We start from the raw sequence: 23,748 nt of genomic DNA, 5'->3' as shown, positions 1-23,748 counted from the left end.
CACATCTCTAGTCATCTGTCCAAGTTTTCACTTTTTGTAAGCTCCCTTTTTGTGCTAAAGTTCACCAAAGATTTCCCCGGTAAGACAATCAGGTCTCCTACCATATTTGCTTCTCTTGCTATGCATTGGAATGGTTTCTTTCTGTGCCTTTAATAAGGGTTCCTTAAAATACTGCCAACTCTTCTGTGCTCCTTCCCCTTCATGTTAGCTTCCCAGGGGATTCTGCCCATCAGGTCTCTGAGGGAGTCGAAGTCTGGTTTTCTGAAGTCCAAGGTGTGTATTTTACTACTCTCTTTTCTTCCTTTGGTCTGGATCCTGAAATCTACCATCTCATGATCACTGCTTCCCAGGTTGTCACCTACCTCTACTTCCCCTATTAGTTCCTCCCTGTTTGTGAGCAGCAGGTCAAGCTGTGCGCGGCTCCTGGTTGGATCCTTCAGCACTTGTACCAAGAAGTTATCCTCAACATTCTCCACAAACTTCCTGGATTGTCTGTGTGCTGCCATATTGGTCTCCCAACAGATGTCAGGGTGATTAAAGTCCCCCATGAGAACCAGGGCCTGTGATCTGGAAACTTCTCTCAGTTGTCCGAAGAAAGCCTCATCTACCTCATCCACCTGATTCAGCCTGTAGCAGACACCAACCACAACAACACTGCTGTTGCTTACACCTCTAAAGTTGACCCATAGACTCTCAACAGGCTTTTCTCCCTCTATATACTGGAGTTCTGAGCAATCATAGTGCTCTCTTACATACAGTGCAACTCCTCCTCCTTTTCTCCCCTGCCTGTTCTTCCTGAACAGTTTATACCCTTCCATGACAGCGCTCCAGTCATGCAAGTCATCCCACCAAGTCTCTGTTATCCCAATCAAATCATAGTTCTTGGACTGGGCCAGGGCCTCCAATTCTTCCTGTTTGTTACCCAGGCTTTTCGCATTGGTGTACAAACACCTTAGATAACCAGTTGATCACCCTACCATCTCATTTTGAATCAGGGGTCCTCCTTTGTTGCTCATTTCTCTTTGCATTTCTTCCCGGTATCTGATTTCCCCACTCCCCTCAGGGTTTTGGTCACCGTCCCCCAACAAACCTAGTTTGAAGTTCTTCTCACTAGGTTTGCAAGCCTGCCCGCGAAGATGCTCCTTCTTCTCTTTGTTACGTGGATCCCATCTCTTCCTAATAATCCTTTTGCCTGGAACAGAGTCCCATGGTCGAAGAAACCAAAGTCCTCTCTGCGACACCACCTGCACAACCAAGCATTTACTTCCTCAATTCGACAATCCCTATCCACTCCTTTCCCTTCAACAGGGAGGATGGACGAGAACACCACTTGCACCCCAAAATCTTTTATCCTTCTTCCCAACTCTACATAATCCGCAGTAACCCAACTTCTTCTTTTGGGGGTGGTGGTCGTGGAACGCCCATCCCTAGGACTATACATCGCATGCCTTCCAGTAGAAGTGGTTCCCTTCCAATTTCTTCCTTGTGAGGTCCCTTCCAAAGCATTCACCATCACAGAGCCTGTGGAGAGAGCCTGAAAGCGATTACTTACCTCTGCAGGAATGGGGGATTCCTGTGCTGGCCTTTTTTTCCTTCGAGAAGTTACTTGCTGCCAGTTCTCTTCCTCATTCTGTACTGCCTTCTTTGGCTCTTCCACGTGCCTTGCTTGCAGGATTAAACACTGCCTTCTATCAAGGAAATCTTCATCCTCTCTGATCAAGCGTAGGGTCGACACTGGGGCCTCCAGTCCTCTATTTTTTTCCTCCAAAATGGTGACCAGCTTGCACTTAGTGTAGATGAAATCCCTTCTTTCTTCCAGAGGAAGACAAACATGGCACATGCTGTGCAGGTAACAATAGCAGACCTATCACTATCCATAACTGCTATCCTAAAAAAGGGTTTAAAGGAAAGGCAAGAGTACCTCGCCCCCTTCTCAACTCCCTCTCTAAACTCCCTGTTTGCAATCACCTGTTCGCAAGCTCCCTGGTCGCTGACTCACTCCTTTATAAAGCCCTGGATTGCGTGATAGTCCTTCCCCCTACCAAGGCTCAGCCAATCAGCAGTGGCTTCTAGATTTCAAACTTTAATTAGAAGCCAACCGTTTCCAGCTGCCAGTTACAGCACACACTCCGTGCTGGTGGTGGGAGGAGACAGAGAAAAAAAACCCAACAGTATCACTAACCAGTGCCCCAACATGGCCTACGAGGAGCACAGGATCCTAGACAACAGGCAGGCCTGTTCCCATCAGCTTTCTTCATGGTATTGGCTCATGTATGTCCAAGAGCCATGTTCAGACTGAGCTGTCTCCCAATGGAGCTGAAGTTTTAAGGCAGTTACAGCGTGACCCTGCATGATGAAGAATGGTGGCTCAAGGCTGCACTCACAATCCTCCTCTTGCAAGATTCTGGATTTCCATTCTGGATGTTGCCACTGACTCTTGATGCCTGCCTTGATTTCCCCTCTGTAGAGATAATGCCCACTGGGGCAATGTATTTCCCTCTATGCAGCTGGCCAGTACCAATAGCCTAGGCAAAGGAATTGGGTGGAACAATGGCAATAACTTCACTGCCCCATTCTATCCTTTCCCTGGTCAGTTTGTGCTAATAAAGCAGAGGGATTGATGATACCCAGTCCTTTCTTAGAGGGAGCAGTCTCCTGGTGTCATCTCCTCTAGTATTACCAGACAATGGATGGGTACAATCTGACCCCAGATAACCCTGACTTCTCTTGGCGGGTCTGGAATGTTGTGAAAAGTCTTGTGTTCTGACTGCTTTATGTTTTCCAAATTCCCATAATCATATGCTCAAATAAAAAAAGGAAAAACCAAGGAATATTGCTAATGATATTCTATGCATCTCTTCGTCTACTGCAAAACCAAAGTAAAGAACTAAGCAGCCTGTCTGTGACTGCAAACAAAGTACTCTACAGCTTTCTCCAAAATATCTTTGTCTGGTGTGACTCGCCAGGGTCAGCTGCCTTCATCTGAGCGAATGGTGTATTTTAAAATGGAACTAGACATATAGCTGTTAACCCTTATCCAACTCCAGCCTAGCTCATAGATTAGTCTTTTCGATTGAGATTGATAACATAGGAACCGGGGCTTTAATCACTACTGGGTGATTAAAATAGTTTATCCAAATGCCAGACTTGTAGAATAGTTTCCACGGGTGTAGAATTTTGAAGCAAGCTGTGGTCCAGCAGCACAATTCATGGGCATTTTGTTAGCTATAGGGTGAGATTTGAAAAGCTTGTTTTAATTTGGCTGTTTAACAGGGTTGGCTCTAAAAACTAGCATGAAAGATACTACTGTCATAGCCTTTAATCTCTTAAAGGTGACCAGCAAAAGAGGGGGAGAGAAGAAATTAAGTTTATGCTTTTTTTCCTGTCTGAAGGCCTAAAATACGTCTAGTTTTTACAAAACGTTTTTTATGGACTGCTCTCATAAAACTTAGTCTGTTTATTTTCTATCATTAGACTTTTCAGACCAAAGCAATTTAGACAGGCTAAATGTTCTGGCCTGAGCTCCTTCAGGGAAAGGATTGTGTTGGCTAGTGCAGGTGTTGGGTTGAAGCAGCCTTTGGAATGGTGCTGCAGCTTCTCTATAGAGGATTCTTTCTCTTGCCATCCCCTGCACCTCTTGCAGCAATGGTGGCACCTTGGTACGAGTTCTGCCACCAGGCCACTCTCATCAAGGACACTGGTCCAGCAGTCTTCAACTGACAGTGCAGCCTGTAACGAAAAGAACATTATCAGGCAATATGCGGCAATTACACCAGACTAAACTGGCAGCCCTTGTAAATATTACCGGATAACCTTTGTCCGGGAGTAACGCGCTTTCCATTTTGGTGTTTCCTGGAGCAGTATGTAATGAGCCAATGGATGAAGGGATACATGGAGACAAGATCGGGATCCGACTCTACTATGATAAAACCACAGATCGCTGCAAACCATTTGCATACAGAGGTGCCGGTGGCAACGGGAATCGCTTTTTCACAGACAGGCAGTGTATGAAGAGATGCTCTACGTTAGCTGAGCAAATCTATCCAGATGATGGTAAGTCAGACCGGCTTGTATTTTGACTTTTCCATTCTCGATGTAGCTTCTTCCAGTTTTAGAGGTGGCGAGGTCATGAGAAGAATCCGGGGCTGTTTTGTTGCTATGGAAAGTGGTGGCTGCTTAGAATCATACAGAAGCTGCAGTTTGACCATCAACATTTGACCATTGCCACAGTGGGCTGAAAGCCCTGAGAAGGTGGGTAATAGAGGAGCTGGCCAGTTGGTAGCGGGAGGTTTGTGGGCATTGATAAGAGTCGGGCCCCTCACTTTTATAGCCTAACATTTACTAACATCATTTGGACCTGATGATGAGACTGAAGTCACTGGAATGCCTTCCGTGTTGCAGGGTGCCATCCTATGTACAGGCTGTAAGGAAGGTGAGACACAAAAGCAAAGCCAGGGACTGATAGTTGAGTATCGGTAGTCTTGTGTATTTCCTGAAACAAAATAACCTTTGCTTTGTTCTCTGCAGCCAGCTAGAAGAGGAGGCCCTTCTTGGTCACTGAGATTCCTGCAATATTGACCCTTAGTCGAATTGTGTAGGACTTAGAACGAGAGACAGTGCATAGTTAAAATCTGTTAAAATGTCCTGAAGATAGTTTCACTGGAAACTATAATACCGTATTTTCCGGCGTATAAGGAGACTGGGTGTATAAGACGACCCCCTAATTTTTTAGTTAAAAGATAGGGTTTCGTCTTATACCCCAGTGCCCCTGCGCCTCCTTTGCTCCCAGTGTCCCTGGTCTGCTGGAGACGGTCCCCAGCAGACCAGGGACACCGGGAGCAACGCCTCTGAGGACGCCCTGACGGCGGGACAGCCCCGGCGCGCCTGGGCTGCCCCGCCGCCGGAGCCCCTCCGCGGCTTTGCAAAGCCTCGGGGGAAGCCGGCGGCGGGGCATCCCAGGCGCGCCTGAGCTGCCCTGCCGCCGGCTTCCCCCAAGGCTTTGCAAAGCCGCATATCCGGCGTATAAGACAACCCCCGATTTTGGGGGAATGTTTTTTAACATCAAAAGTCGTCTTATACGCCGGAATATACGGTAAGTCTGGTACCTCAGAGCTGGCTAGCATAAAGTGCTGCGTGTCTTATTGGACAGTTTGGGGATCTCCCCTTTACAGTTGTAGAAAAACTCCTCTGTTTAGCTCTTCAGAATTATGAGATTTTGCACTTTAAATGTGTAACTGGTGTCAAAGTGAAATATTGCCCACCTGAAATAGGAAACACTACCCTCGCTCTTCTACCTTATTACATAAATTGTTGAACATTTAATGGACATCTCCCTTTCACTGATAAAGGGGACAAACATCTTAGGAGTTCCCTCTGTATAAACTTTATGCCTAGTGGGGTGGATTAATTTGAGGTTTTGGTGGTATTGTGGCTGTGCACCAAGGTGCTATGTCAAGTCCCTGTGATTGAGCCTTCCCAGACTGAATTGTTCTCAGTATTTGAGTGGCTCTGCTGTGGGCTGTGATCCCCAACTATCTGCCTTGGCTGCGGGGAGACCAGAGGTACGTAAGCAGACTCAGTGGTATAAAACAACCCATCAATGACAGTCCCAAGGGGATTTCTGTGACTCAACTTGTCACAGCCCTCAATTGCCAGACAGCGCAAGCCTCATTTCAGCCCATCCTAAGCTAAGGGATGCACAGGCTTGTGTTAGCCTTGTGTACAGTGAGTAATGCTTGCTCACAACTGTAGAGTAGAAACTGACCAGGACAAAAGTGTTCTGAGCCACCAAACCTGTTTGTAGAGCAGATTGGCACTAGGATCAGATGTATGCAGGTGACAGCGGAAAGTTATTTAAACAAAACTAGAACTGAGTACGTGCAGAACAGACACAGATGCCTTGGAGTTTTCAACAAACAGTGAAGCAGAAATATCATACAGAGTATTTTGGCTACAAACATACCTGTTTAATATAGAGGGGAAATGATACAATCTGTGTATGGTTACAATTTACAGACACTGAAATAGCTGCCAGGATTCTACCTGCTGTGTACTGTACAAACAGAAATTAGAGCTGGAAAAGACCCATTCGTTCACCCTGTCCATGTCACTGCCAGTGCAGTGTGGTTCCTGACAGGATGTTTCCTAGTGCTTGGCTTGGGACATTATATAAGTAGATTGGACCAAGTTTCATCCATCACTTCCTCTCAAAATCTCTTCCATAGCCCAATAGGTCTTACTGGTCACAGGACACTTGATTTTTCCCCCCTGAGACTTAGCCTAAATTTCCCCTTTGTTGTCCCATTCCATTCTTTCTACTTCTAACCCTCTAAATGCCTGAGTATATACTACTGGCAAGTAAGTAATTTGTAACTCATTTTTTGTTGAATTTTGCAAATAGGTTATGAAGTGCTCAAAGCTATTTCACGTAAAGTTCATAAGCAGGGGCGGCCCGTGAGTATAGGCCAACTTGTCCATCGCCTAGGGCGCCGCCTTCAACGGGGTGCCCGGGGTACCCAATGATGACGTCATGCCATTGACAGCCGTGCAGGCGGGGGCACCGATCACGCGTTCCATCTGGGGCGCCAGCTGCCGCAGCCCACCTTCAGCCACCCCTGTTCATAAGCTATTCATGGAGGAAGGAAAATCTAAAACTCAGAAGTAATTCGAGATCAATATTTTCAGTTCAGAAGTTTGTGCTTTGTGTTTTGCCCCATGTGACTAAGGCTTTGTATACACTGGCAATTGAGCAACAAAGCTTTTGGCGTTCACGGGTGTTTAACCTTCCCTCCACAACAAAAGCTAGTGTAAACAGCGCAGGATCCACAAAGCAAACACTGCGCGTAAGGGATGGATGCTTTTTGGTTGGCAAAAGTGGAAGCAAACAGTGTTTACACTGCCTGACTTTTAGCAATGTGTATGTCTACTCTACCAAGTTTTGTCAACAAGACTTATGTCAACATCCTAAGGTCGACAAACCAAAAATTGCCAGAAAGTGTTCTTGCTTCCTTCCTGTGTTGACAGATCATCTCCACATCATCAACGGTGTAAGCAGTGCACTGGGTATGTGTCCCGCAGTACAGTGTCGTGGCACGGCAGGGCTCCTCATTGCACATCACGGGGTTCCTCCGGAGTTCTCCCACAGCCTCCTCAGCTGCGAGCAATGGTATTATGAGTAGCTCTGTGAGCGCTCTGTGCTGAGGAATAGGTGAACGGGGTGGGGCTGAGCCAGCCCTTAGCACTGCCCAGAGAGCGCCATGCCTTCCCTAGGCAGCCCTCAGTGCTGCCTCTAGTGCACTGCATTGTGCTTCTGCAGCCATTTAGAGGGTCCAGGGCTCTAGTCATTGCCACTGGGAGCTCCGGGCCCTTTTGTATTACTGGGCCCTGGGGCATTTTCCCCCATTGTCCCCTCCCCACCCCCCATCCGCAGGCCTCGTTTCAGTCAAATGGACAGTGCAGGGTTCCACTTCAGCAGGGGGTTTGTGAGAACTTGGAATCCTTCTCTCTATCCTTCCCCAGCGTACTTTATGTAAAATGAGTCGGATTTGTTTGTTTAATACACCCAAGCTTACTTAACTAGCCCTCTCCAAAAACTTTAGGCCAGATGTGCTCAGAATGCTGTAGTCAGAGTGGAATGAAATCAGTTGTGCTAGATTAACAGTGTTTTGTTTTGACCAATTAAAGGATGTAATAAATACTCCTGAGCAATCAATAGTGTTAGAAGCAGGAGTACACAACCATGGCTATACTTGCAAGACCGTGTTTGAAGAGACTTTCACATGGAATTTACAGAAGCAGTTACTGTAAGAAGTGTTAGTAAAGACAGTTAAAGGAAATAATGCTCTTGGATGTCACTCACATTAGGGCACAGATGAAGATGGGCACTTTAACAACTGATTAGACTGGAATGTGAAACTGCAAAACAGAGGAGGACTTTCAGTTTAAAAGAATTCCTTGCCTGTTATGAATAATAATTTTGGCAATTTAAACTGAAGACTTTTTAGAAATGCATATTGCTTACTCCATTTACTCTTTTTCTATTTTCTTTAAACAAACTGAATGAAATATATAGTCACTTTCACTTTTGTTAATATTCTACAGCATTGTGCTAATGCATGGCAGTGAAAATGAAGCAAGGTTTGGGTTGCAAACACCATAAGGAAAATGCTCTATTTCTGCAAAAATGGTTCCACTGGAATGCTTAAAATCATTTTATTGTAAAATCTAGAATACAGGCCCAGATAGACAAGGCCTTTTGGGAGATCTTATGAATGTCTGTCTAGCATTTAATTTTTTCCTCCAAGCACTTTTTCTGTAGCTGGAAAAGAGATTGTATTTCCTCGGCTTGTCTACTGTACACAGAGCTCCACTACTGCAAATGTCTACTGCAGCTGTGAGTACTGCTTCTACCAGAATGTGCTCTATGGGATCGGTGTCTTTGAATTTAGCTGCTTTCCATCAGAGCTCAAGTGTGAAATAAAATTGTGCTGCTCATTTTTACAACTATAATTTTTGACACTGTCCTGCAAGTTACATGGTTGCACGGAAGCGTTTCTTATATGAAGTTTTGAGAGTAAATATTTCTTTGCTATCCTGGTTGTGCTGTGTGGAAGTGTGAGAATGAATGTGTTTGCCTCCGAGGGAGGCATCCAATTTTCTGGGCTCACCCAAGTCACAAAGATTTCAAAGTAGCCTTTAGAAATATCCATTCCAGGGATTGTATTTTGAAAGGTGTGCTCAGAAATGATGAAATGACATATGTTTCAAGTTATCTCAAAGTTTTAAGGTTTTGTCAAGGTCAGGAGCAAGCTGTCTCTCTGGGCAAAACACAAACCATGAGAAAGGTCAAGTTTCTTCTAAGAGTGAATTATCATCCCATTGTGCCTTGAGTAACCCTCAGTCACCAATATGAAGGAGGAGAAAATAACCTTTCAGTGTGGTTTAAAATGAACAAATAGAACCAGATCCTCAGCTAGTGGAAATTAATGTATAGCTCTATCAAAGTTTATACCATCTGAGGACCTGGCTCAGAATTCCAACTCTGCCATGCTGGACCATGTTGGCAGAACACTGAATCCCACCCTTTCTATAGAATCACAGATGGATCCTGTACATAATAAGCAATTTTCATCAAGTAAATCCAATCAGTGTTGTGTCCAGTTCTGGGCACCACATTTCAAGAAAGATGTGGAGAAACTGGAGAAGGTCCAGAGAAGAGCAACAGAAATGATTAAAGGCCTAGAAAACATGATTTATGAGGGAAGACTGAAAGAATTGGACTTGTTTAGTTTGGAAAAGAGAAGATGGAGAGAGGACATGATAGCAGTTTTCAAGTACTTAAAATGGTGTCACAAGGAGGGGGAAAATGTTCTCTTTGGCATCTGATGATACAACAAGAAACAATGGGCTTAAACTGCAGCAAGGGAGGTTTAGGTTGGACATTAGGAAAACCTTCCTAATGGTCAGGGTGGTTAAACACTGGAATAAATTGCCTAGGGAGGTTGTGGAATCTCCATCACTGGAGATATTTAAGAGCAAGTTTGATAGACATCTATCAGGAATGATCTAGATGGTACTTGGTCCTGCTGTGAGGGCAGGGGACTGGATTTGATCTCTCAAGGTCCCTTCCAGTTCTAATATTCTGTGATTCTATGGTTATCACACATGCAATTTTTTACTGAAACCTGTTTTGAGGATAGGAAAAGCTTGTGATGTATAATATTGCAGTTTAAAAAAGCTGTTCTAAACAATTTGTTTGCAATAGCACCAAGAAATCTTTAAGTACATTAGGCTTAGATTCTTAACCAGGGATAGACATTGTGAATTGGGCATGTCACTTAGCATTCTCACCCTTTCTTAAACTATGCAATGCTACTGTCTTTACCTGAAGGAAAATAGCTCCCTTCCCCTCCCCCATACATTGTTATATTTTAAAATTTCACCTAGAACTCTCAGCTGAGATTGGGGGACTGCTATCTAAACATGAGATAGTTCTTACTCCCAACTTAAAATTTAAATAGACAAGAATACTCCCTAGTACAATGACCTGCCCAAAGTCACACCAGATCAGCAGAGTCAGGAACCAAACCCAGATTTCTTAGGTCACTGTCCTAGCTACTATGCCACATTGCTGCATATGCGCAACAGGTCTAGACCAGTAAATGAGACTTTTAAGTCTCACACTACATCATGGAATTGGTTCCTACTAACTCACAAGACTAAACTTATGCCCTTCGTTACCTGTGCAACCTCATTGAACCAAAGCGTGTAACTGAGTAGACTTTGGCCCATTATACACCTACATTTAAGATAATCAAATCTGTTGTGTATCTACTTTAAGTATATCTATGATAAGTAACCCTGGCTTTCTTATAGATAACAAACCAGTCTGCCAGAGCCCATATTTGATATTCTCCCAGAGAAGAAATGCACAGCCCCTCCATAAAAATATTTGGGGATAAGATTGACCGAGGAATGTATTCTAGTTAAGGGGCTTTATTGTTGCATATGTTGGCCAGTAGTTAGTAAAAACTGAGCATATCACATTGAATTCAGACTTTTTGTGTGTGAATTCTTTTATTTTAAATTATGATGCTAAGCAGATCAGAAAGAAAGAAAACAAATTTGTCTGATTCAAAGAGTTGCAGAAGAACTAGGGGTCATCACATGAAATTAATAGGCAGATTTAAATCAAACAAAAGGAAGCACTTTTTCACACAACGTGTAGTCAGCCTTTGGAACACCTTGCCAGAGGATGTTGTGAAGGCCAAGACTATAAAAGGGTTAAAAAAGGAACTAGATCAATTCATGGAAGATAGGTCCATCAATGGCATTAGCTGGGATAATGTTCCAAGCCTCTGTTTGTCAGAAGCTGGGAATGAGAAACAGGAAATAAATCATTTGGTGAGGTGATTCTCTGTTCTGTTCATTCCCTCTGGGGCACCTGGCATTGACCACCATCAGAAGACAGGATAATGGGCTAGATACACCTTTGGCCTGATCCAATAGGGCTGTTCCTATGATTTACAGTATCTCCTATGTTCTGATTTTAACTTTTTGTTCTCTATACAGACCGTGTTTGCCTCTTGGAGAAGGATCTTGGACATTGTAAAGGAACGTACTTGTTGTGGTATTTTGATCATACGCTGAAGAAGTGTAGGACCTTCATTTATGGAGGTTGTGCAGGAAATGGAAACAGATTTGTTAATGAGACAACCTGTTGCCAAAAGTGTGCTCAGGGTATGTACAAGTGCATTCTGTGGTACCTGATAGAGATTTGGGTATCTACTATCCACTGCCCTGAGTAGATATGACTTGCTGTAGGCAAAGCAAGTAGCACTGCCAATTGCTAAGACTGCCTACTATGTTCCATTATAAAACTCCATTTTCAGATGTTGATAACTTAGACCAGTGGTCCCCAACGCGGTGCCCGCAGGCGCCATAGCACCCACCGGGGCATTTGTGTGCGCCCACCGACAACCTGGGCCGGTCCCACCCCCGGCACACGGCGAACTGGAGGCGCCGGCCCCAGGCGCGCGACATGCACCGGCGCCTGGTGCGCGGCACTCGGGCGGCCCCAGCCCCGGGGCACATGCGGGTGTGCGGCACCGGTGCCGGCCCCAGGTACGCGGCTCGGGCGCCGGCCCTGGGCCCACGGCACAAAGCGCTCGGGCGGCTCCAGCCCCGGCGCACATGCCGGCGCCAGGTGCAAGGGCATCCCTGCCCCTGGCGTGCCCCAGGATGCGCGGCCCCGCCCCCAGGTGCCCGGCGCATGGGTGGCCCCATCCCCCGGGCGCCCGGTGCGTGAGTGGCCCCGCCTCCAGGCGCCCGGGAGCCTCTAAAGGTTGGGGACCACTGACTTAGACAAACTTTAACTGTTTAGGCTGAAATTGTACATCGTAGGTGTCATTCAGTACTGCTTGATACGGTGACCCAAGGCAAAGAATTAATTTAATCATTTTTATGACATTCATATCTATCATTTCTGAGTGCTTCACAAATACAAACAAACTTAGCTTCACACCTCCCCCCCATTGTGATATAGAAAAATATTCTCCACATTGTACAGATTGAAAACTGAGGTACAGAGAGAGATGAAGGCCAAAATTGTCAAGGGTCTTTTCATTTTGGATGCTCAGTTTGAGATGCCTAGAACCTGATTTAGTCAGAGTACAGTTGCAATTGTGAGTGCTTGGCTCTTCTGCAAATCAGATCTCAGATGTCTCAAGTTGGGCATCTATAAATAAAAATCTAAGTGGCCATCTATGAAAGCTTTTGGTTTACGTGACTTGTCCAGCATCACATAGACATCTGTGCCAGAGGCAGGGATAGAATCTACTTCTCCAGGGTAGCATTCAACTGCCATAAGCAAGTGACTCCCATTTTTCTTCCTGCTGTCCTCTAATTTCCAACTTCTACAGCAATAAGGCCAATAGTCTTATACACAATAGCAAAATTTCCTATGCAGTCTTGATTTATTGAGCAAAATTAATCCTATCCATTGAATGAGGCAGAACTCCTGTGGAATATGGCATGAAGTGATGTAATTAAAACTGTATTATAATGGATATGCACAGGAATCTGAATTAACGTTTTTTTGAGTGCCTGACTTTACAACCGTAGGGTATGTCTACACAGCAGAGAACAATCGAAGCTGCCATTCTCGATCTTCCAGGGTTTGAATTGGCGGGTCTAGTTAAGACAGCTAATTCAAACTGAGAAGGGTGCTTCAGTCAATGCTGGTAGTCCGGCTTCTACAAGGAGTAAGGGAAGTCTGTCAGGCCCAACAGGTAGTGATCAACGGCTTAATGTCAGGTTAGTGGTCGGTTTCTAGCAGAGTGACCCAAGGATAAGTTCTTGGACCAGTTTTGTTCAACATCTTTATTTATGACCTGGATAAGGGGATGGATTGCACCCTCAGCAAGTTTGCAGATGACACTAAGGTGGAGGAGAGGTAGATACACTGGAGGGCAGGGATAGGGTCCAGAGTGACCTGGACAGATTAGAAGATTGGGCCAAAAGAAATCTGATAAGGTTCAACAAGGACAAGTGCAGAGTCCAGCACTTGGGATGGAAGAATCCCAAGTATTGTTACAGGCTGGGGACCTAGTGGCTAAGTAGCAGTTCTGCAGAAAAGGACCTGGGGATTACAGTGGATGAGAAGCTGGATATGAGTCAACAGTGTGCCCTTGTAGCCCACAAGGCTAATGGCAAATTGGGGTGCATTAGGAGGAGCATTGCCAGAAGATCCAGAGAAGTGATTATTCCCCTTTATTCTCCTCTGGTGAGACCACAACTAAAATATTGTGTCCAGTTCTGGGCCACCCACTATAGAAAGGATGTGGACACATTGGAGAGGGTCCAGTGGCGGGTGACCAAAATGATTAGGGTGCTACAGCACATGACCTGTGAGGAGAGACTAAAGGATTTGGGTTTGTATAGTCTGGAGAAGAGAAGAGTGAGGGGGGATTTGAGAGCAGCCTTCAATTTCCTGAAGGGAGGTTCCAAATAGGATGGAGAAAGGCTGTTCACAGTAATGACAGATGGCAGAACAAGGAGCAATGGTCTAAAGTTGCAGTGGGAGAGGTCCAGGTTGGATATTAGGAAAAACTATTTCACTAGGAGGGTGGTGAAGCAGTGGAATGGGTTACCTAGGGAGGTGGTGGAATCTCCATCCTTAGAGGTGTTTAAGTGTCAGCTTGACAAAGCTCTGGTTGGGTTGATTTAGTTGGGATTGGTTCTGCCTTGGACAGGGGGCTGGACTTGACGACCTCCTGAGATCTCTTCCAGCTTTATGATTCCATGATTCTAAGTAGAAGGGAGAGTTCCTGCAGTGTGGACAGTACCAAAAGTCAAGTTAACATTCTTCAACTTCAGCTACACAATTAACATAGCTGAAGTTGCATGTCTTAATTCGACCTTGTACTATAGTGTAGACATACCCTTAATGTCCTTCTATTTGTTTTATATGGAAGTATTAGAGAACTGACACTTTGACTGACCTCAGGTGGTCATTCTTGGAACTGCCTAAGCAATAAATAACACTAGCACCAGAATGTGGCTTATTATTGTGGCTGCTGCATATCTTCTTCTTACTATATATTTTAGAAATGTGCATCTATCTGTCTGTCCATCTGTGAGCCAGTTTGATCAAGAGCTCCTCCTAAATGGTAAGAGCTAGGACCACCAAATTTGGCATGCAGCTTCCTTTTCTCATAATATAAAGCAAGGTCAGGGTTTGGTGGTGCTAGGATAATGAGATGTGCATGGAATTTGATTGTTTATCATAAAGTGGAAAGGGAGGAGTCTAGCAGTACGGAATTACACTGCAGAATGACCACATCGGGGCAGCAAGAGGGCCAGTGATGGGGACCAGAACAGCTATAAACCCATTGAGCCAGTAGGGGGTGAGGGGAGGAAAGAACAGCTATCTACTATTTATTTCAGTGAGTGTATCTGTTTGTGTCTGTTTGTCTGTATGCACCTCTTCCTCAGCTGTGTCCACTGAAACAGCAGTGGCCATGGACAAGCACCTGGCCCTAACTTGCAGTGAGGGAGGAGGGGGCGGGTGAGGTTGTCCTTTTTCCCCAGGGCATCCTGCATAGTGAACGGTTCATACCCAGCCCCATCCAGAACAATGATTTAAATGAAGAAAAACAAAACTTATTAGAGTTAAGGACACAAGGAATGCCTGGTAAATCTTCTAGTCCCTGATGTAGAATGATGAGGCTCCTATTATTGCCAAAGTTACCTGTGCTTCTCCCAAATGTAGTCATCCCCTCGTTCAAATTGCTGAAAAACACAATAGACACAAACTATCATGAAGCTCACCTTTGTATATTTTGCTTCTTTTAGTGTAAATACTCTGAATATGCAGAGTGCTACCAAATTGGGGCCAATTGCTGGCCTCGGATATTCATGGATGGCTTCTGTTGAAGTTTATGGTAGCTGCCTGCACGTATGCTAAAGCAGAAAATTATGCATAGGTCTTTAATTATGGTAGGAGTTGTGTTGTGCTGTGCTCTGCTCAGCAGATGTTTTTAAGCTGTAGCATTGATTCTTAGGGTTACATTGTAAAGAAACATTGATCCCTGTGCAAGCCTATTGCATAGCCCCCATATAATTTTCTTTAGCCATCATTTTAATTAGATTGTTGCTTTTAAAATGTTACCTTACAGTCTAAGTAAGGCTAGTAGGATCCAGTTCTAAATCAAATAGTATGTATTACAGAAGGTTTGCATGTGTTTTTTGTATAAAACACCTGAATTCCTTGCCCGCATCAATCTAACTAACCTTTCTTGTCAGATTCTCTCCAGCAATCCAAATTTTATTCATCCATTGGCAAGTTATTTGTAAAGCTTCCTTCTCCTTCCGAATATTCAACGTGGATATTTTCCAGGCAAAGAGGTTGCATTATGAGCATACCCAGTGTGCAACATTAATATTGTCCTTTTGCAATTTCATGTATTTGATCACTTGTGAGAGCACCACTGCTCTTTGCTGGGTGGAATCAAACTTGCTCAAGCATTTGCAACTTACCTTGACCACTAGAGCAGGGGTGGGCAGTAATTTCTGATGGGAGTCCCCTCCAAGATTTTGGTAAATTGTCAAGGGCTGCACTTTTCTAGAGAGAGGGTATAGGATCTGGGATGGAAGTTGGGTGCAGAGGGAGTTTGGGGTAGAGGACTGGGGTGCAGGAGATGGTGTGGGGTCTGAGAGGGAGCTTGGGTGAAGGAGGGGGCTGTGCCCTGAGGAATAGAATTGGGGTCGAGGGTCTGGGAGGGGATTTGGGTGCAGGAGAAGATTCTGGCCTGGGGAGGAGAGTCAGAGGTGGGTGGGGTGCCAGAGACAGGCTCTGGCTAGGAGGCATTTACCTAAGCAGCTCCCAGACAGCAGCACTCTCAGGCAGGTTTCCCTGCCTGATAGCACCCCCAGAGCACTTTGTTGCAGGTGGCTCTCTGTGCTGTGGTGTGTGTGTTCACAAATTGCTCCCACCCCCAACAAAACCTCTCTGCTTCTATTAGCTGGAAACTGGCCAATGGGAGCTGAGAAATTGTGCTGCACCCATCCACTCTCTGCAAAATCTCTCAGGTCCCATTGGCCGGTTTCGCCTCCCTTTCCCACAGTGCAGAGAGCCACAGGGATGGGCCATGGGCTGGATTAAAAGGATTGGAGGGCCAAATCCTGCCTGCAGGGCTGTCTCTTGCCCATCCCTGGACTAGAGACTGTTCTACAAGCTCAGTCTGGCTACATTTGAGCTGATGAAGAAACTTCTTTAGCTTTTCTGTTTTATTAATAAAAACCATGTTTCAGGAAAGCACATAAGCAACTGGATAAAGGTGAGCAAGTGCTTTAATGAATTGGGATTGCAATGAAAAAGGATCTAAAAATAACATTCAATTCATTTTTAGGTCCTGCCTGTGAACAAACGGGAAAGGCAGATGAAGGAACTGATGTAGGTAAGCGAGCATTTTTTTATTTAATAGTAATTCACCAGTGCATGCCCTCTGAAGCAGTTGTTTGCCTTCCTTTATTCTAGAAGTAAGGAATTCCAGTGGCAGCCAACCATTCCAGAAAGCCATAATGATTGCCTATTACATTCCCACAATGATAGGGGAGTGACATAATTGAAATTACAATGACCTAAAGTTACAGTGGGGGAGGTCTAGGTTGGATATTAGGAAAAACTATTTCACTAGGAGGGTGGTGAAGCACTGGAATGGGTTAGCTAGGGAGATGATGGAATCTCCATCCCTAGAGGTGTTAAGTCTCGGCTTGACAAAGCCCTGGCTGGGTTGATTTAATTGGGATTGGTCCTGCCTTGGGCAGGGGGCTGGATTTGATGGCCTTCTGAGGTTTCTTCCAGCTCTATGATTCTATGACGAGATGCAGGTTAAAATTCATATATGTTAATCATAAATATAATCTCACTAAATTAACAAAGGTCATTTAAAAACAATTGACCCATCTGCCTGGTTGATTTGGTTCAGATCCATGAAAGGGTGTAGATGTTGCAATGCCGAATGCCATGGCACCTGGCTTTTAGGGGCCCAGAAACTCAGAGAAGCAACACAGCAATCCACAAAGTCTGAGTTAGGTGCCTTGGCTCTCTATGCAGAGCTAAGCACCTTATAGTGCAATCCACAAAACCAGCATCCTAGAGTGGCAGCCTCCTAAGGCTCCCAATGGAGATGGTGACCGGAAGGGTGTGTGCTAAGCCCCATCACTCTTAGAGATAGTCTCCAAGACTAGGATGCAGTTAGTTCTAATGATCCACAAACGGGGAAATTAGGCAGCCTCTTAAATGGCTTGTAGGCCCCAAAACAAAATGACCTGTGAGTGGGGAAGGAGGTGCCCCCTTACAACCTTTAATCTAGTTAGGATACTCACTCACCCAGGATGTGGGAGACTGTCAATTTAAAGCTCCCCTCTGCCTGAAAAGGAGTCAAGAATTGTATGGGAATCTGCCACCTTCAGGTAAGTGCCCTGACTACTGGGTTGCGTCTAGATTGGCATGTTTTTCTGGAAATGCTTTAAATGGCAAAGTTTTCCATTAAAAGCATTTTTGGAACAGAGCGTCTAGATTGGCATGGACGCTTTTCTGCAAAAGCACTTTTTGCGGAAAAGCGTCCGTGCCAATCTAGACGTGCTTTTCCGCAAAAAAGCCCCGATCGCCATTTTCGCGATCGGGGCTTTTTTGCGGAAAACAAATCTGAGCTGTCTACACTGGCCCTTTTGCGCAAAAGCTTTGCGCAAAAGGGACTTTTGCCTAAACAGGAGCAGCATAGTATTTCTGCAAGAAGCACTGGTTTCTTACAGTAGGAAGTCAGTGCTTTTGCGGAAATTCAAGCTGCCAGTGTAGATAGCTGGCAAGTTTTTCTGGAAAAGCGGCTGATTTTCTGGAAAAACTGGCCAGTCTAGACACAGCCCTGGAGTATGGGATTTTCCAGTGCAGATCTTTTGTTTAATCTGCTTTGACTCTTCCAACTTCCTGTTTCTCATACTGTTTGATGCTGAACCTCTATACACACTCATGGGAATACGCAGAACTGGCAGAATCATGCTGGACTCCAGAGCTGAGGTCTTGGAAAATTGAGATAGGGGCACCGTTCTGAAGGGCTTGCAGAGAAATCCAAAGAGAAGCATTGTTTCAGGTATGCAGGGTATCTAATCTGACATGCTTAAGGGCAAACCTGCTGCTCAGCCCCCAAAAGCAAGAAATCCTCTCGCCCAGGATGCTGTGTATCCCACAGATGACCTGTTCCATGGCTGATCCCCTCCCTTGCTGACTGGGTCACTACCAGGCAAGGCCCTTCTGCATAATTGCGATGTTGTGTGGGGTGATCATACCCCATGAATCCCCCTGGCATTCTTGCCCCCTCACTACTTCCAGTGCTATGGGCACATGCACAGCTCTGAAGGCAGGAGGAAGCTTTGCTTCTGTTGGAGATAGAAAGAGCCTGAAGCATGGGTCTGGTGTAAGGCTTGAACCAAAATGAGCAAGAGTTGCATTATGAGTAACAGACAGGCCTTGTCAAAAGCAGCTGTTTGCCTTCAAGTCAGTATCCGGGGAACACGAACTCGGCACCAGTCCTGCTAGCACCGCTCGACTACACGGACCATGTAAATACATTCCACCAGGACAGTACAAGGACACCCCAACCTAGCACATGATGAAATAGTTTGACAAAAGTGATGAATAGTGATATTTTGCCCAAAATATCAGGAGTGAAAACACAGTAACAGGTGGCGAATAGGAATGCTTTGTATGAAATGTCAGGAGGAAAGCACAAGGCAAGGGTACAAACATGTCGTTAACACGTAAGATGATATATCAAAGGTGTATATCAAAGATAGTTTGTCTCAGTTTACAAATGACTTAACTCTTTGCCCAGCCTAGGGGACAGTGGGGAATCCCATGTTACTGACTGAACTGTGTCCATCATCATGGGCATATATTCTTAATAGACCTCTAAAAAACAACAGTTTGGTTGCACTTTAAAGACTAACAAAACATGTAGATGGTATCATGAGCTTTCGTGGGCACAGCCCACTTCAGCTCACTTCCAGTCATCTGCAAAAGTGGGCTGTGCTCACGATTCATTTACATGTTTTGTTAGTCTTTAAAGTGCTACCAGACTATTTGTTGTTTAAGTTTTTCCTGTTACAGACTAACTCTACTACCCCTTCTGAAGCTGTAGACAGTGCGTATCTATGCTATAAACCTTTATTTGGACATGTGGAGCTGCAGGACTTCTTACTCCAACTCCTAGTAATCCTCATTTCACAAGGGCTGCGTTTAGACTGGCATGATTTTTCGGAAATACTTTTAACGGAAAAGCTTTTCCGTTAAAAGTATTTCTGCAAAAGAGTGTCTAGATTGGCAAGGATGCTTTTGCGCAAAAAGTGCTTTTGCGCAAAAGCATCCGTGCCAATCTAGACGCGCTTTTGCGCAAGAAAGCTCCGATGGCCATTTTAGCCATCGGGCTTTCTTGCGCAAAAAATTAAGGTACCAGTCTACGCTGGCCCTCTCGCGCAAGTATTCTTGAGCAAGAGGGCTTATCCCTGAGTGGGAGCGTGAAAATCTTGCCAGTCTAGACGCACCCAAGGAGCAAGGGAAGTTGAAGGAAGAATGTTCTTCCTTCGACTTCCTGCTGTGTAGACAGCACCAAAAGCCAAATTAAGCTATTTTGACTTCAGCTACGCAATTGACATAGCTGAAGTTGCGTAACTTAATTTGACTTTAGCCCTGCTGTGTAGACGTACCATAAGAGCTTTGAGGCTGTGGGTCCTTCTTGTCTTTTTCCCCACCACATGGTACGTGCTAGCTGCATCTCAAGCAGTAGTAACTCCCTTTCATAGCTGCTACCCTATTCAAACTGTTACTTGATCAGAAATGCACCAGGTCTTAAGGAGAACATGCTACAGGTCATGGCTGCTTGCTGGCTTGGCACCATATTCTGTTCTGGTTGAGTGGGTTTCCAGAGGGAGAGAAGAATGCTTTGTTTCCTTTTTCCAGGGCAATGGAGGGAACCAATCTCATCTTTAGACTCCAGAACATGAATAACCTCCTTGTTGCCACTGTCTGTTAATATCATAGCTGTTCCATTCTAGTACAAGTCCAAATTTTGGCACTGACCTGCCTTTCCTTGGTAGGTGACAGTTCTCATACTGTCCAAATGCTGTGAGACAGGACACCTGATGTGCAATAAGGTACCAAAGAAGTATGTCCACTATACTTGAGAAATCATATGTAGAGGGGCTGCTTCGGCCACTAGCAGAAGTAACACAAGACAAAGGCATTTGTGGAGAGATGGCACTGCACCAGCTATGTCCTGTATTTACTCATGCACGGGCTGCAGTGGAAAGCAACACAATCTGGCCACTTTCTCTGACATTCTGCCTTCTGTTCTGTCTCTGTCATTGGTGAAATCTGTTCTCTCATTAACCAGACACTAATTTTCCTGCAGGCTTGGTGCTTGGAATCACTGTGGGATGTACTGCAGCAGTTATCTTAGTATCCACACTTGCCATTTGCCTTAAGAAAATGTAAGATTTTTATATTCCATTCAATACAGGTGTCTGGATATTATATGAGATATTGTAAATCAAGGGGATAAAAGCAAACCAAAAATGACCTTCCCCAACATCTTTGCTTGACTGAATTGTTCTAGTCCTACTTGTTTTCTTGTTCACATATGAAATAATTTGGATTAGATAATATTCAGTAAATGGTCAACTGTATTATCAGGTATTATCCAGAAGGGGAATTTTTAATGAGTACAACGTTATCAGGTTTTAAATACTGGATCATTCAGAGGGGACACTTAAGTGCAAACCTCGAAGGTATTTAGGCTACTAACTTCCACTGATTTCAGTGGAAGTTAACAAGCTAAATACCATTGAAGATCTGGGCTTTAATTCATTAGGCTAAACAGTCTATGGGAACAGGTAGACGTATCCCATAGGTGGTATTTCTTGCTCCTGTATGTTTCTACTCATGAAGCAAAGCTATTGAAAAAAGGAAAATTTAAAGTAATAAATTCCTAGATTTCAAACAAAGCCTGCTTAATTCAGTCCAGGATCCATACATATGCTTTTCTTAACAAATCAGACTTAATTTACTTTGTTCTGGAGCTAAAAAACAACAAAACAAAAGAAAAAAACCACAGAAGCTAAAAAACAAGACTTTTTCAGCAGCTGCATATCTTTAGCCCACATTCATCCCCAATGTATTTATTTTACTTGTAAATATCTCTATTAACTGACTCATGGCCCCTGAGTGTGCTGCTGGCATAACACACTCAGCCCACATACTTTTATAAAGGATTCTGTTGGCTTATGTAAAACAATGAGAAAATTAGGGGACAGTTTTAAACATATGGATTGGTTTGGAAAAGAAAATGAACCTACAATGAAACGGTTGAGCTAATTTAATCCCTCTCTCTTAATTGTCCAGTGTGAAGAAATATACAGTCAGAGAAGAGAAGCAAAATAAAACCATGTCTAATATAGAAATGTACTAACCAGGAAGAGAAACCTTCTTATTTCCTTTGATTAATGTAGTGAATTCCCTGATTTGTATCATATTGTTTTGTTACATGTAATACTGTTTATACTTTGTCCTTCCCCAAAACATTTTGCTTCTGGGAAAAATCAGGTCTAATCATACCAACAGACTGTATAGTCTTCCTTTTTTGGTAATAAATTTTATAAAGAACCTATGAAATGTGTGTGACAGGCTGGATGATAGAAACCCCCTTGGGGTTGTCCCTGGTGTGCTAATCAAGCCACTGATGCTGCCTTCCTGTCCTCTTGGGTTGCCAACCATCCTGTCCTGCTGGGACAGAAGCTCCGGTCTCCCACAGCCAAGGCACAGAGTTGGGGTTACTGCCTCTCTGCAGAGCAACACAGACACTGAACCAGTTCACCTCTGGGAGGGCTCAGCTATAATGACTCAGCACCCAGAAAACCAAACACCAGAAAGGAATGAAAATCCCAAACAAATGCATCTTATCCTATGTAAAAGGGTAACGCAGAGAAAGCTCCTAAGTTTGCCCTCTTTATCAGTGGAAGAGAGAGATGCACAGAGAGTGCTCTCCCATCCCAAATAATTATTTACACTAGGCTTGATGATTACAATGTTTTTATGAAGTACAAAAAGTAGGATTTAAGCGGTTGCAAGGGAAAACCATCAAAACAAAGTAATTTTCTAAATTAAACAAAAAAGCCAACTAATCCTAATCCACTAAGAAATTTGTTTCATGCACATTCTTACCCTAAAGTAGTTGTTCTACTCATCTCTTTCAGAAGCTAAGTAGTCTCCTAGCTTGGGCCTGATCCTTCCCCCTGTTCATGTATATATTACTTAGCAGGCATCTCATGTGGTAATTTGGGGGTGGTCTTCTGGTACCTTCCCTTACTGTTTGGTGGTCTCCCCCCCCCCCCCAGGGGCAGATATAGGGCAGGACGAGCGGGGCAGCCGCCCTGGGCCCCCCGCATGTGCCGTGGCAAAGGGGGTCCCCCACAAAATTCGGCTGCCCTGGGCCCCGCAAAATGGTCACCCGCCCCGTTCCCCCCCGCACCTTATATCCCTTTTGCTCAAGGCAAGAATTCTTTGAGATCAGTTCAAACTTTTCTCAGCACGAGTGGAAAAGTACCAGATCCAAAATTGGTTTCAGGATCAGGTGGCCTGACCACGTGTCTTTCTAGGACCAACCACAGTTTGGTCTTATAGGACAAACAAGACTATTCACAGCTTGTTGACCTGATCACCAAATTTCTGGATCATCAATAATGGCCTTTATTAGCACATTAAGAATGATAAACAAATCCACTCTTCATATTTCTAACTTCACATACAAGAACGATACATGTGCAAAAATAGGATATACACATTTAGCAAACTAACTGTAAAATTGATGTGTTACATGAGATATTTTGTCTAAAGCATCTTTGAGTTATGCATGTTCATAAGTACATTTTCATAAAGCATGGGAAGGCATGACAATGTGTACTGGGGTTTGTACATTCTACTTTTCTGGTCCAAAGCGTGGGAGAATTCTCATCCTTTTTGAGGGAGATATAAAAGAAACCCAATAGCTTAGTGTCAGGGTGAAGTAGTGGTAACTTTCCTCAAAAACCGTATTTCCTGAACTAAACCCTGTTTTTAATTACATAGCTGGAAATAAAGAATAACTCCACTGAGCTTAGTCAAATAGTTTAAGATTTTGTGGGTAACTGGACCAGAGCTGCTTTTAGTGAATCTGTTCTCTCCTTCATGTACATACAGAATTTCCATTAATGTTAATTTGAGTCACTTGTGTGGGACAGCAAGATAATGTTCTCCCATGATTTCTTGTGACTCAGTAGTGCACTGTATGAGATGTTTTCCAAACTCTTCATCAGAGAATCTTTGAAGTGTTAGTTCCAAAATAATCTGCAGTATTAAATGGTGCTGTAACCCTTAGTCATCAGCTATACCTGTGTCAATTGTCGAGGTGCAGTGCAGAATACAATCAAACACAGCCAAAAATGAGAGAAAGCATAGGAATGCAAGGTTCAGAAGTACTGAAATGCAACAGGCAAAGCCTCTGATCTTACTGACCTGTTATTACAATGTTCAGCTTTACTTGTTACTGTTTAAACTCTACTGGTTTTTTCCTCCTCTATAGTACACTTGTATTGACACAATACAAACCTTCAGATTGCTGAACCATTACATTATGGCCTTCTATGTTGCCTGCCTGC

The 23,748-nt window shown here is 44.3% G+C and overlaps 1 protein-coding gene across 2 annotated transcripts in view; it reads left to right on the top strand.

Moving 5' to 3' along the window:
* Positions 1–21,727, top strand: part of LOC102456966 (inter-alpha-trypsin inhibitor-like) — a 30,470-nt gene extending 8,743 nt beyond the window's left edge. For both annotated transcript variants that reach the window (XM_006126724.4, XM_006126725.4), the window contains 5 exons: positions 3,862–4,053; positions 11,071–11,238; positions 16,410–16,457; positions 20,469–20,547; positions 21,458–21,727. In XM_006126724.4, coding sequence (XP_006126786.2) covers positions 3,862–4,053; positions 11,071–11,238; positions 16,410–16,457; positions 20,469–20,547; positions 21,458–21,524 — 554 coding nt within the window. In that variant the 3' untranslated portion in view covers positions 21,525–21,727. The remainder of the gene's footprint in view (positions 1–3,861; positions 4,054–11,070; positions 11,239–16,409; positions 16,458–20,468; positions 20,548–21,457) is intronic.
* The last annotated feature ends 2,021 nt before the right edge of the window (positions 21,728–23,748 follow it).

This window comes from Pelodiscus sinensis, chromosome 14 (genome assembly GCF_049634645.1).
Source record: "Pelodiscus sinensis isolate JC-2024 chromosome 14, ASM4963464v1, whole genome shotgun sequence".
In the NCBI taxonomy this organism is placed as follows: domain Eukaryota; kingdom Metazoa; phylum Chordata; order Testudines; family Trionychidae; genus Pelodiscus; species Pelodiscus sinensis.
The sequence above is the reverse complement of the archived record's forward strand: the minus strand, read 5'-3'. Positions and strand labels throughout refer to the sequence as shown.